Raw genomic sequence first — 13,368 nt, forward strand, 5'->3', positions numbered from 1 at the left:
AAACAGATTCTTGGTGGGTAAATGACACTTATAGAATCCCTCAGTTGCCAAAAACAGAGTAGTAGTACCTTTTCACAGTACCATCCAGCACCAACAGCGCCGTTGTCGTGCCCGATGGTGACCCTGCTGAGCGGGCTGATGAGCTCACAAATCTCCACGTTGAAAATGTCGATGAGACCACGTTCGAAAGCACCACCCTCCAGAAAGACTTTACCGCTGTTCTTCAAGCCCTTGGAGCCATGCATGACCATGTGGATCTTAGAGTTGGTGCCTGCACCCCTCACATCTCCGGTCATCACTTGCACATTGTATACGATTCCTAAGTAGATGCAGGAAAATACACACATTTTTTAAAAAAATCATTGTATCACTTAATTAAAATCGAATAAGATGTGATTGTGACAATATGTACGATCAGCACATTTTAATTAATGGGGAAATTTTAATTTTTACTTATTTCTGCAGTGAAATAGGGGCTTGTGTTGTTCTCACCCATTGGCTGCATGGATCCAACCAACACATCTCTCTGTATTTTGCCATCACACTCATCCATGGCAAACCAGCGATTAACTGGGAACTCATACACTTCTTTGTTCCCCATGTCATCAATCACTACCTGGAGAAACGCATTATGCACTATCATGAGCATTATAATAAATGTGTGCACGTCTGGACAGATTGTTTGTGCATGTGTAGATGGTACATGCCTTATCTAGAAACCATCCAGCTGATGACCCTCTGTTGTTGTGGCCAATAGTGATTTTCCTCAGCCTTCCCAGGTTTGGCGCCTCTATCGTAAACTTGTCCTCGGACCCACGTTCAAAGTTGTCTTTGTCACTGTCCAGTCGTCTCTCTCCTGTCATTATAAAAGTATTTTGGAATTGAAGTCACACACATTGAAATCACAGTGAGCACATACTGTAACTAAAATCGGGTAAAGTGACAATAAATATACGACAGTCCAACATATTTGTCCTGGCTGATGGAGGTAAATAGGACTTTCCTGTGTCTAGCTTTGTAATAATTAGTCAATTAATGTGATTAACAGAAATGTAATCCCTTAGTTTTCTTATATTCAACTGGTTGTTTATGTTTATTACCAAGTAAAAATGTTCCAACTTCACAAATGTGAGGATTAACCGCTTTATATTTTTTATCTTTTGGACCATTTATGGTCTCTAAATAAAAAAATAGGCCAATTAAAGATCATTTCTTGACCTCTGAGAAATAAAGGTATTTCATTTTTCAATGTTTTCTAACCCTACCTGTGTCACCATTCTCTCCAAAGATGTTTAGAAAGACATCAGCATCAGTTCCACTTCCCTTCATGTCAGCAGTGAACACACTCACTATGTATTTATTTGCTGCAAAACATGAAATACGAAACAGGAAGTCAAGAATACAGTGATTTATGTGAACAATACACCAGAAAAGCTAACAGTGTAGTATTTCATAACTAATTTCCTTCTTCCTACCACTGTTCAATAATATATTCTTGGATTTTTTCTTTTGTTATTAGGTAGCTGCCTTGCTAATCCACCCAAGTTAAATATTCATAACATTGTGTGTATGTGTGCATGTGTGTGCGTGTGTGTGTGCGTGTGTGTGTGTGTGTGTGTGTGTGTGTGTGTGAGTATCAGCCATATTGCTTTGACCACTCCCTCACAGCACAGTGTCCTCGTGTCTTGGCTTCACGATGCTCTGCTTGATTGACTGCAGGTACTGAAATGTTAGATCACATTGCAACAGAGGACACATGGGCTGGTTTACCTGAGGATTATACTCTGATGGAATTCAATTACAAAATGAAACAGTAGGAAGATCTGTAGGCTATTAGACACCTCTGTGTAAACCTGGCCAGACACATGGTACTAACATTGGCAGGTTTCTAAAAAAATTTTTTTTTTTAATGTCATGGCTATACATTTGTTATCTGGAGAACTACTTATTGTTATTAGTGTCACTAGTGTCAAATTGATTCTAAGAAAACCTGGACATTAGCATAAGTATTAGCTGAGCTCTTAGACTGTCATATAAACTGTGGGCTTTCAAGGCTTATGTATATTGGGTTTTGTTATCTTAAGAGTGTAGCCCTTCTGGTGACATTTTCAAAACAAGTTATTTCTCTGCAATGTGGTGGACGTATCTGGAATTTCAATTAACTATAATTTTGTTTTTACCCTCTGTGAACCTCTGTGTCTGCTTTGTGTTACGTGTTTGTCCCAGAGTGACCTACATTTTGGGACGTCCATGGGGTTCATGCTGCCCAGCAGGTCTCTGACAAACAGGTTGTCAGCCTCCTCCCGACTCAGCCAGTTGTTGCAGGCGAAATAGAAACGCAGATGGGGACGGTTCATGTCGGTCACCACCACTCTGTCCAAGAACCAGCTGGCGTTCATCCCCGTGTTGTCATGCTCGATCCTGGGGAGCCAACCGTCATAGTGTGACAATAAATTTACCCTGAAGGTTTTCGCAAATTAGTTTTCAACATCATATGCTTTTCTTTTTCTTTCCTTTTTTATGAATCTTTGCTGTGGTAAATACCAAACAATGGAGACTATTTTCTTGAGGAGTGAATAAGATGTGGTAGCATAACACAATTAAGTAGAGACAGCGTCCAAGCTGATTTGGCATATATGGATAAACTTTTGAAGCATGAAAGTCACTATGTGACGTCATAAAAGACAGTAGGTAGAAACAGGAGGATTCACACACAAAGGTTCCTGAGCTGGATACAAACCAGTTATATTAGATGTTTGGGGGTAAAAATCGTTTGGGAATAGTTTGATGCCAAAAATGGCCCTCTGCTAGCCACATGCAATAAAGAAAAAAATCCAGCCAAACAGGAGAATAATAGTGCTTGCCAGCTCTCAGATAATTAAACGGGACAATTCCAAAAGGCTTCTAGCACCAACATTGTTTAGACCCTAATAAAGCACTCAGTTTATGAGGAGCAACCAAACCAAATGTAGATGTACAACCGTATAAATTGTAAAATGCTTCTATTAACTTTAGGACGTGCTGCTAATTTTGTTTGAAGATCACTGAAGGTTAACATGAGTATAAAGGTTTCCACTCTCCAGCGTTGATGGTAGGTTAGTACTCTAGAGTTGTATTTGTGAGGGAAAAGCCTTAGTATCCCCATCTGAGTTCATAATATCTGCTATTACTATATTGCCTAAAATAATTTGAGTAAATGGATGGATTCAGACTCCTCTGGCAATGTCGGCAACAATATTGTAGAAGCAATCTTAATCTTGGAAGTAGTAGTCGACTTTCTAGTCCTTTCTGAAGTGTTCAAACATATTACATGATCTTTATCATGGGATGGATTTACTCAGTTATCAACTCTGCCAAGGAGGTTATGTTTTCTGGTCTGTTTGTCAGCAGGAATACAGAAAAACTACTGGTCCAATTTTCATGAAACTTATTGCAAGAATGTAGCATGGGTCAAGGAAGAACCCATTACATTTTGGAATCAAGGGGCGGATACACCAATTATTTTTCAGTTTTGTTAACATTGTGAGATAGGGCATTTGGCTTTAGCACACTGTGTTCTCCATGCACCCTTCTTGTTATATGTAGATGGATTTAAAGTGGGAGATCAACAGTTTCAACTGTTAAAGAGACCTTGAAATGCTGGTATGTGTGCATTGAGTTAGGATTGTTTTGTTTTGTTGCGTTGTTTCTTTCTGAGCCACAGTGAAGAATCTCTACTTTTTGCAATCTCTGACTAAATGTTTTCTGCTCCCTCATTTCTCTGTCCTTGTGTGGCGGTTGTGATGTAACTCGGCCTCCTGCAGTAAGACACTAACTCCCAACAGATGGGGTTTAACCTTCTGTCACTGGATGAAATCCTTTGATGGCCAGCAGCACAGCTGGAAAATAAGTAAGAATTTTTTTCTGTGTGATCCTCTCTGAAAGCTGCTGTTATCCTGTGTGAGGTATACTTAACTATGAAGCATAAATGTGATATTTTCAGTGACCTTTATCTGTGCATTCTAGGTATCTGCTGCAGCCATGCAAATGGGCATTAAAGTATATTTATCAGAAACCACATTCAGTGCTGTGCGATCGCTGTCGTATTCAATTTGCTGTACGGTACCTCAGCTTGTTCAGGGGCCCCACGTTGTGTGTTTTGATACGGAAAACATCAGTCTTATTCTTCTCAAATGCAGTTCGGCTTCTGTAAATTGAGGAAAGAGAAAATGTCAGAATTTGGGCTGAAGATAGCTTGAGTGTATGTGTGTGTGACAGAGGAAGAGATGTGCTTTATTTGATCGACAGAGATAAAAAGGGTTAAAGAAACACAATCCAGACAATCAACTGAACTGAACTGAACTGAACTCTGGAACAGTAAGTTATATCTCCTGACTGATTCAGCTTAGGAAACTCTGGTGGTCTCTTGGCAGTTGTATAAGCTGAAACCTCCTGAGGCTCGGCCACTTCAACACTACCCCCTCTTCCTCCTGCTCACCTACTTCTACCCCTCGCAGAGCCAGGCTGAGCCTGTTTGTACACAAGAGCCCCTCTGCCAACTGCAGCGAATCAGACACCCGCTTTTCCATTAGCAGAGAATGCCTGCCTTTGTCTCTGACCCACATCTCCATCTGTTCTCATCTCCCTGCAATATGCAAACCACAGACAATGCCAAGGCTGGCATAATTAAAGTGCACAGTCTCATATACTGTAAAAAAAAATCTGCCAAGAATGAAATACTGTCCAACACACATGAATGCATGCCCTCGTTCTCTATTTCCGTGTAAAATCACCTGTAAGACAATGATGGGGGAACATTGATTATGTGAAAAAGCAAACGCAATGCAAACTTTAGAATTCATGCAATTCAAATTTGCTATAATCACAATGAATTTCCAAAGAGTTGCACTTTTTTAATCTGCCACGATTGTTCAATCGGGCAAATATGCTTAGAGACATAGAAACCCTCCCTTACCTGTATCATGTTATAAAGTTTTAATCATTACACAATACAGGCAGGACCTAATATATATCGGAGTAAGGTGAAACTCCTTACTATGAAATACGCTTATTTTATGATAAAAGTGACTCATCAACGTCCATGTATGGTATTTCATCTGCTGAGCGACACTATGGCCACACAGCATGAAGATACTGAATACATAGCATGTTGATGCTGTCCGAAGTGGATGAATGGGACCACCACAAGGTGTGGGTGACATGGTCCAGTGTGGCTTACAATAAGTTGGTATATCCTATACGCTGCACAGGTAACCCTATCTGTCAATCAATGTGTGAAGAGATAAAGGGAGCCTGCTGCTGATAAGATCCCCTGAGAGTCATTTGATCATCCACAGAAATGACATCGTGGTCTTCTTTCATTTGCTTCTGAATGGAAAAGAAGACCGGCCATGCCACATAGTTCCCCCTTACTCCAGATATTCTGTGTCCGACATATTAATTGACTGTATAGGGGAGAGATTCCTGCTCCACAATCAAACCTTTATGAACATGCTTCTCTGACATCAATTTCTAAGTTTCAGGTTGATTCAGTTTTGACTCTCTCAGCAGCTCAAAGAGATCTTGAGTGTAGAAATTGATTATGTCAGGCATCAGGTTAATGTTGAGCAGGCATGCTCCCCCATACAGTGTTACATACACAATAAAACTCAACACAAGGACAGAATCATAACCATCCTTTAGCATACTGATTAGAAAATACCTCTTTTCTGTGCTGAAGGATCACAAAGGAATAGAAAAGGTAAACAATTAACAGGTGACACTGAAAAAGTACTAGTTATGCTTACTTACTAATTATATGAACTTAAACAGAATGAAATCTACAGAGGCTGAGAACAGACATGCTTGCAAATTCGTTTTTTAAATGCTCTTATCTTAATATCAAAAAATGTTTTATTGTCTTCAGATAAAGGGTTCATTTATGTCTATTCTCCAGAAAACAAAAAGCCATTTCTTGAGCTGGCAAGACAACTTATCACAAAAATAAGACTTTTGTCTTCTCAAGATTATGGAATAATTATTGTGAAATTTAAAAATGAGCCTTCGGTTAATTTGCTCACAGCTGATATCAGCGTTCGCTGTCATGAACAGTAGACTTATCAGCACCACAGGGGCCTGGACAGTTCCGCTTCAGGCTAAGCAGAGATAAATTATTTATGTGGGTTAAATACTGTATATACAGTGCCAAACATGTTAAGATAACCTGTGTATGTTAACCCAGATAGATGCAGGTTGTAGGTTACATCCTTGATCTGACATTAAGGGAAAACAACCTTTTGGGGTTTTTTTTTTTTGGAGATATGGGGTTGATTATTTTGTTTTCTTGAGATAATAATTTAACCAAAATGTGATGAGATAACTGCATTTTTTTAAAATGCAAGCATGGCCATTGTCAGCTTCTGTATAAATCCAGTTGACCATAAGCAACATCTAAAACCTGATATAATTAGTGAAATAACAAGCAGAGTGAGTCGCTGAGACCTGTGTTATATATTTATCAAAGCATACTATAACTCAATGATGACATAATCCCTTTTAAACTCACTTGCTGGCCAGGTGAACCTTGGGAGTGACGCCAAAGTCTCCAAAAAGGGTGACAAATACATTAGCATCTGTCCCAGCTCCCTTAACATCACCAGTGATAGTGACCACCTCATACACTGAAGGAGAGAGGAGAGTGGAGATTAGACAGCGAAGGAGAGGAGAAAATGTGTGCCCCGTTGGCCATGCTGCAATAAACATCAAAAATCTGAGACAAGAAGAGCACGTGTAGGGAATACATTCTGTGAGGTTGAACCGGGAGTTAATATTTTAAAAAGTAAAAGGTTGAATAAAAGGACAGACACAAAGTCACATCCTCAGACAGTGTCCAATAATCTATAAACATTAGGGAGCATTATGTTTCCTTCCATGCACCATTGCCAGGGAATTCAATGCGGCGAATCTGCAGTGAATCCATGTCTGGTGCGATACACCAGCCAAGCCTCTCTCACATTTCACAAATGTGTCTCTTTGTCTGACCAAGCCACTGAGTTGATGGGAAGGTAAACAGGATGGAAACTCAGCAGTGTGTAAAACCTGCCCCAGTTCGTGTCATTTAAGGTGTTACTGGTCTGTCAGTATCCTCCACCACTTTGGTCCTGACTGAAATGTCTCAACAGCTACTGGATGTATTGCAATATTTTGTAGAGACATTAATAGTTCCCAGAAAGATAAAGCCTGGTCCTCCAGCACGACATTTTTTTTTTTTTTTTGTGATGTCTCAATAACTATTTGATGGATTGCCAGAAAATCTGGTACAGACATTCATATGCCTCACTAGATTAACTGTAATCACCACTTTTCAATTACTTTAGACTATGACTACATGCCTGTGAAACTAATATTACCCTTATTAGCCTCAGCTAAACTGTATGTTTAGTGCTAAGTGGCTAATGCCAGCATGCTAACATAAATAAGGAGAATATATAACACAATATACCTGCAAGATAGCATTGTCATTGTGAGTATTTAGAATTTAGCTCAAAACACCACTGTGCACTATTTAGTATTACAAAAAAAGGTTAAGTATGTCCCATTAGATAGTATGTCAAATGCCAAAAATACAAAGATGTCCTATTGCCACATTTTGTTGTATGCCAGACAGAATGCATTTCCGGCTACTCTGACCCACAATCCTCTGTGCATCATATATGAGCAAGAGTTAAAAGTTCAAGACATGGTGTTACTACGAAGTAGTGTCCCAATTGTATGCATATTGCATGCAGTATGTACCACGTAAGGGCAGCTGCAGTAAGTATGGGATTTTGTTAAATGATGTCGCCTGTGCTTCTGACTATTGTTTACCTACTAATGTGCATCATGGTCAATTGTGTGTCACTTTTCACTCAACTGCTGTCACCATGTATCCTATGAGCTGATAATGACTCATCAGATTACTTGTAACTCCCAACACACAAACAAATAATTCTTTTTTTGAGAGGATTTTGAGAGTCACACGTGTGACTCAGCCTGTGTTTGTGTAACAGTAACAACATTAAATCTTCAGTAGGAGATTAGTCAGCGATTGGCTGTTGCCTTTGACTCAATAGTTGTGCCTATACAGGGGTAATTCTATAGTCCTGCTGCATTACTTCACCTAAATGTAAGCTCCTCTTGCCTGTGGTTATGTAAGATGGACTGGATGGTATGGGACACTGTCTGGGATGGAGAACAAAGCAATGTCCAGTCTGAACTGAGGTAGACTGTGTTTTTTCAGGCTGATAGACTTTGTTCACTGGTATCCAGGGTGAAAATGAGTTTAGATTGAAGAAATGAATATGTTAAAATACTCATTCATTCAAAATATTAATTGAGGACTGCATTAAGGAACTGGAGTATAAACTGGATGAGGGAGACATGCAGAAGAAAGCAGAGAGGGAGAGCACAGACAGATAACCCAAAAACATCCAGGAGATAAGGAGGAAAGGCAGAGACCTGAAAAAGAGCAATTTGACCAAGACATGGATATCTAATTAACAGTAAATTGAGCTATTAAAGCCAGATTAAAGAGAAAGAGAGACACCTGATAAAATCAGATAGACAGTGGCCTGGTAAAACTGAGCCTTGATAAACTCCTCAGCGTGTCAGAGACCAGGGTGAGTCAGAGAGGCTTCAAAGACTTCTACACATGCATGTACCACTGCTACTGATGCTAAAGATTCATACTTGCTGCTCCCTTCATAATCTACACAAACATCGGGAGCTGAAAGTACATTCACCTTAATCAACTACTTAATGGTAGTTTTTATCTGGCAGTGAAAGTGCTGGAAAATATGCTGAGATATCACATTCACGGCACTCACTCTGACAACATAATGGGGGAAATGACATAAAAACCTTTTAAGTTCAGACTTATGTATTTATGTGCAATTTCCTCATCCAAAACAGCTTTGAATGAAGCTGAGTGCTGCATTTTCCAAAGGCTTATTTATGGCAACCCAGTGTCATAGATGTTACATTATATACTGTATTTAAAAACACTTTTCCCAAGAAGAAGCTTTGATGCCAGAGACCAGTTTGCATTCTGAGTACAGTGTGTGGTTGGGTTTTGGCAGCTAAAGCACTTTGGTGAAGGAAGGAATGTGGTTTTGGTTTATTGTTAATAGAAAAAAACACTTTTTGTGTCATCCTTCAATTCACTGTGGACTTATTGATTATTAGACCACATCTTCTCTAAACCATAAAAATAATATCATCCTTTAGTTCTGGTAGCTTTTTTTCTCTCTCAAGAAGCATTAGTACATTATATTATTTCTTGGAGGTTGTTTATGGGCATGATTTGCATGGATATTAATTCTTGAGCTTGGGAACAGTACTGTTAGAGAGTAGTCTTAACTCAAAAGTTTAGTTGCTCAGAACAAGGTTGATAAAAGTAATTGTAACAATAAACATGTATCCTATTTACGTCTATTTATTTATTTATGTCATTTCTCAATGCAAGATTTTCATTGTTCGGGTTGTTAAATACTTTTTTTTTATCTATCCCATTAATCCCCTTCCTCTAACCAAATAAAAAAGTACTTTTCAGCCTCCTGCAGGATCTGGTTCCCCTGTATGAAAACCTCTGATGTGCTTCAAGAAAGCTCCTCTGGCTCCAAGCCCTGCCTCTGGCCTGGTGGTTCTCCCAGCCTCAGAGACTGGGACGGCACCCAGCACCTGTCTGCCCCCGAGCTTCTGTTTGGCTTCATTCATGTGGAACATAACTGAGCCTTCACCCAAGAACAATCACAGAGGGATTCCCCGGGGTGCTCCTGCTTTGGGCTGAAGGGAACTGGAGGAACTGTGTCGCTTCTCTGTCTGCTGTATAATGTCAAAATCTTACCTTTCTTTTTGTAGTACTCATCCTCATACCCATCAGATGAGTCTGTGTGGTAGTTCAGCAGCTCACTCTGGTACATTGCAGCATAGTCCACCTGTTTATTTTTGGATTTTTTCCCCTTTTTCTTTTTATCTTCATCACTGTCGGCCGATCCCTTTTTTGCCTTCTTCTTTTTCTTTTTCTTCGAATCCTCCTCCTCCTCCTGTTCCTCAATCAAGGGCTCCTCATCATCATCATTATGAGACTTCTTCTTCTTCTTTCCATCTTTTGACTTCTTATCCTTGGATCCCATCTCCTCCTCTACCCCTGGATTCTCTGTGGAGGATTTCTTCTTCTTTTTTTTCTTTTCCTCCTTAGCTCCCTCAGTCACTTCCTCTTTGAGCTTCTCTGATTTTTCCTTTTTGGAGTTGGTTCTGGGGTCATTATTGTTCTGCTCACCCTCCTCACCTTCATTTTCAATCACAGCACCAGCTTGAACGTCATCATCTGGTTTCTTTTTCTTCTTTTTCTCTTTTACCCTCTCACTCTCTTTTTTCTTCTTCTCTTTCTCTGGGCCCTCCTGATTCTCAGAGCTCTCTGCGCTCTTGTGTTTCTTCCGACTCTTATCTTCTTTTGTGGTGTCCCCACGGGTCACACTGTTACTCCTCTCCTTTAACTTTGGCTCCGTTTCCTCCACTTCGTCATCAACCTCTTCGGTTTCTTCTGAAGCTGTGGATATTTTCTGTTTGGACGGCATCTTTTATTCATCCACTTCCCTGCCCTTTAGTTTCGTAAGTGCTGCCTTGAGTTTCTAATGGTGTAAGACAATTCATTTGACCCTTGGCTGCAGAGAGGTTCGGGGATCGTGGGGTTCAGAGCAGCATGGGTGTGTTCGGCGGCAGGTATACAGACTCAGGACATGCAGAGGGTGCAACGACTACGTGGACGTCTCCTACCTGGGCAGTATATGGCCATATGACAAACACACGCCACTCATGAAAAATTACTGTCACCTCAGCACTCACGTGACCCACAGGAGAAAGCCCTGTGAAAAAGGAGCCTTGCACAGAGAACTTATCCTCTCTGCCACGCCACTCTTCATTATTCATGGTGTTAGGATCGCTTTACGGGCCGGGGGTGTCTCGCTTTTACCTGCAGTCACACGTACAAAGACAGACAGACAGACAGACAGACAGACACATGCATAAAACACACACACAAACTCTCCCTCCCTTACAACTGCTTCTCTCTAATTCTGATAGGACAAAGTGTAGCAAATCACATTTTAGTAAACAAAACAGATGGCTGGCAACATACTACTCTCATATATGTGCGCTCAAACTGGGAAATCGTTAGCCTGGTTCTGTCCAATGAAACTATCCCTTACAACTACAAGAACTTCCTTTAAAGAACCATGCAGTGAGAGGATACTGTTGTCTGAAGAAGTAACATTTTCCCGCAAAATTAGGATTTAACAAGATTTACTAAGACAGAGTTCAGTAGCTCACTGACGTAAGTTAGCAGAACTTTAATGTCTTGAACCTTTCAGTTCCTCGTGAATGTAAAACCTAACTTCCAAAAAACAATGTTGAGTTGTTCATCATCAACGCTAAAATATAAGAAAGACAACGGAATAATTTCTGCGTGTCTTCAGTCACTATGCATGTCTTCGTAGCACAAATTCCCTTAATGCAAATTTCTGTTACTCCATCACACTGGCGTACACATCTGCACTATGAGCCAAATCATCCCATTAGCCTTATTGCTGCCACCTGACACCTGATAATGCAGGCATCAAGGGGAAGGGCAGAGTTTGGTCATATTGATCTTTCAACATCAGATTACCCAACCCACAGATGACAGCAGAGTCAAGCCTCATTTGACCCACAGTGCACTGAAGAATTATTCCCCTAACCTAAAAGACTAGATGTTACATCATTCCTGACAAATCACATGTATAATATTCGTGCAGTAAGATTGTTTAATTCTGAATTCCCTGCAGATCATTGGCAAACTGACTTTAAACAGAATTAGTTTATACTACTGATTATATATTAACAGTGTATAATGTATTTTACTCTCATCTATTCATCCGTACACTTTCAAAAAATTAATCCATTACTTTAAGACAACTATTTCAACATTTTCTCCATTAGCTACTATCATTCACCTTTAACATTAGCTAATAAAGTGCCAGTTACTGTAGCGTTAGCCAAATATTTCAACCATTCATCCATTAAGTTACTTTTCAATAACTTAATAGCTAACTATTACATTTTTAAAAAAAGTTTATTCCTTATTTATATAGTTGTTGGTTTATCCATTATGTAACCTGTAGCTAACTTTTTCAATTGTTTATCCATTATAGCTTAGGTCAACTAACATTACTTTTGCTTACTATTTCAACCTTGTTTTTATCCATTACTTTCAGTTTCAGCAGAGAACGTCAACGTAATGTTAGATTACTGTTACGCTAACTATTTATACTGTTTATCTATTACCTTTAAAGGCTAGATAACTAACGTTACTTCAACCTCAACTTTTAGCAAGCTATCGTTAGCTGTTTCAACCGTTTATCCATTATGCTACTTTAAGCAAGCCTAGCGCTAAGTATGCAAGCCTTTCATCCATCACTTTAAGCTAACTATTCCAACCGTTTATCGACTCCCTTTAGCTGTTTCAACTTTTTCCGCTGGCTTGTGAGCAGCAGAGAAGCTGCCTTCCTGCAAGTGCGAGGTATGTAGCCTAGCATAGTTTAGGTGAAAATGAAAAATGAAAATGCATTACCTCCCTGACCACAGTCTATGTTCTGGTTCTGACCACAGTCTATGTTCTGGTTCTGACCATAGAACGTATAAAATTTTGACGGACGTGAAGGTGTTATGATGAGTTGTGCCTGCCTGTCAAAATATGCATGCACCACACGGGAGCCCACACGGCATAAAGCAGAAGTTATCTCGACATAATAATTTCAACAGAAAATTAAGATTAAAGAATGATTTTATTTTCTTTGAGGGCCTCATCAATGGTTTTAAGTAATCTATAAGAAGTCTATAGTTTATCAATGATTAGACTTAGTGACTATTGGACTCAGTGTTTCCTTGATACAATTGGTCAGTTACAGTTGTACTTAACTGTTCTGAAATGTTGAAATATTCAAAGTGGATCAAACAAAGTATGTGCTGACAACACCATATGATTACAGTTGAAGTGTTTTAGGCAAGGCCAGACCAGGCAAGTTTATTTATAAGGCACATTTCAAAAAACAAGACAATTCAAAGTGCCTACCAACATCACTTACACTTTTTTTTACCCATCTGTGAAAAAAAAAAGTTTTATGAATTGCTGTACAATTGTTCGTATGTGGTCAGATTTGCTGTACTGATGTAATGTGATGTTTTTATTGTATCTGGAAAGGCCAAAGATGATTCCAGTCTTGAAGGGACAATGAAATTGCATTCTAAAAACACATATGAAATTTGTCTTAAATCTTAATTCTAACTGGAGTCATTCATTTTTCTTGTGTTTGT

At 39.5% G+C, this 13,368-nt stretch overlaps 1 protein-coding gene across 2 annotated transcripts in view; it reads right to left on the minus strand.

Moving 5' to 3' along the window:
• loxhd1a (lipoxygenase homology PLAT domains 1a) overlaps window positions 1-12,605 on the minus strand; it is a 32,961-nt gene extending 20,356 nt beyond the window's left edge. The window contains exons 1-9 of one of the 2 annotated variants that reach the window (XM_059357548.1): window positions 12,493-12,605; window positions 9,863-10,990; window positions 6,545-6,659; window positions 4,106-4,186; window positions 2,237-2,421; window positions 1,266-1,364; window positions 708-856; window positions 493-616; window positions 69-319 (exon numbers count right to left, since the gene is read on the minus strand). In XM_059357548.1, the coding sequence (XP_059213531.1) occupies window positions 69-319; window positions 493-616; window positions 708-856; window positions 1,266-1,364; window positions 2,237-2,421; window positions 4,106-4,186; window positions 6,545-6,659; window positions 9,863-10,595 (1,737 nt within the window). In that variant the 5' untranslated portion in view covers window positions 10,596-10,990; window positions 12,493-12,605. Of the gene's footprint in view, window positions 1-68; window positions 320-492; window positions 617-707; window positions 857-1,265; window positions 1,365-2,236; window positions 2,422-4,105; window positions 4,187-6,544; window positions 6,660-9,862; window positions 11,490-12,492 lie in introns of those variants that run through there. The other variant, XM_059357547.1, reaches the window with a different exon arrangement.
• Between the last annotated feature and the right edge of the window lie 763 nt (window positions 12,606-13,368).

Source organism: Centropristis striata, chromosome 19 (genome assembly GCF_030273125.1).
Source record: "Centropristis striata isolate RG_2023a ecotype Rhode Island chromosome 19, C.striata_1.0, whole genome shotgun sequence".
In the NCBI taxonomy this organism is placed as follows: Eukaryota; Metazoa; Chordata; class Actinopteri; order Perciformes; family Serranidae; genus Centropristis; species Centropristis striata.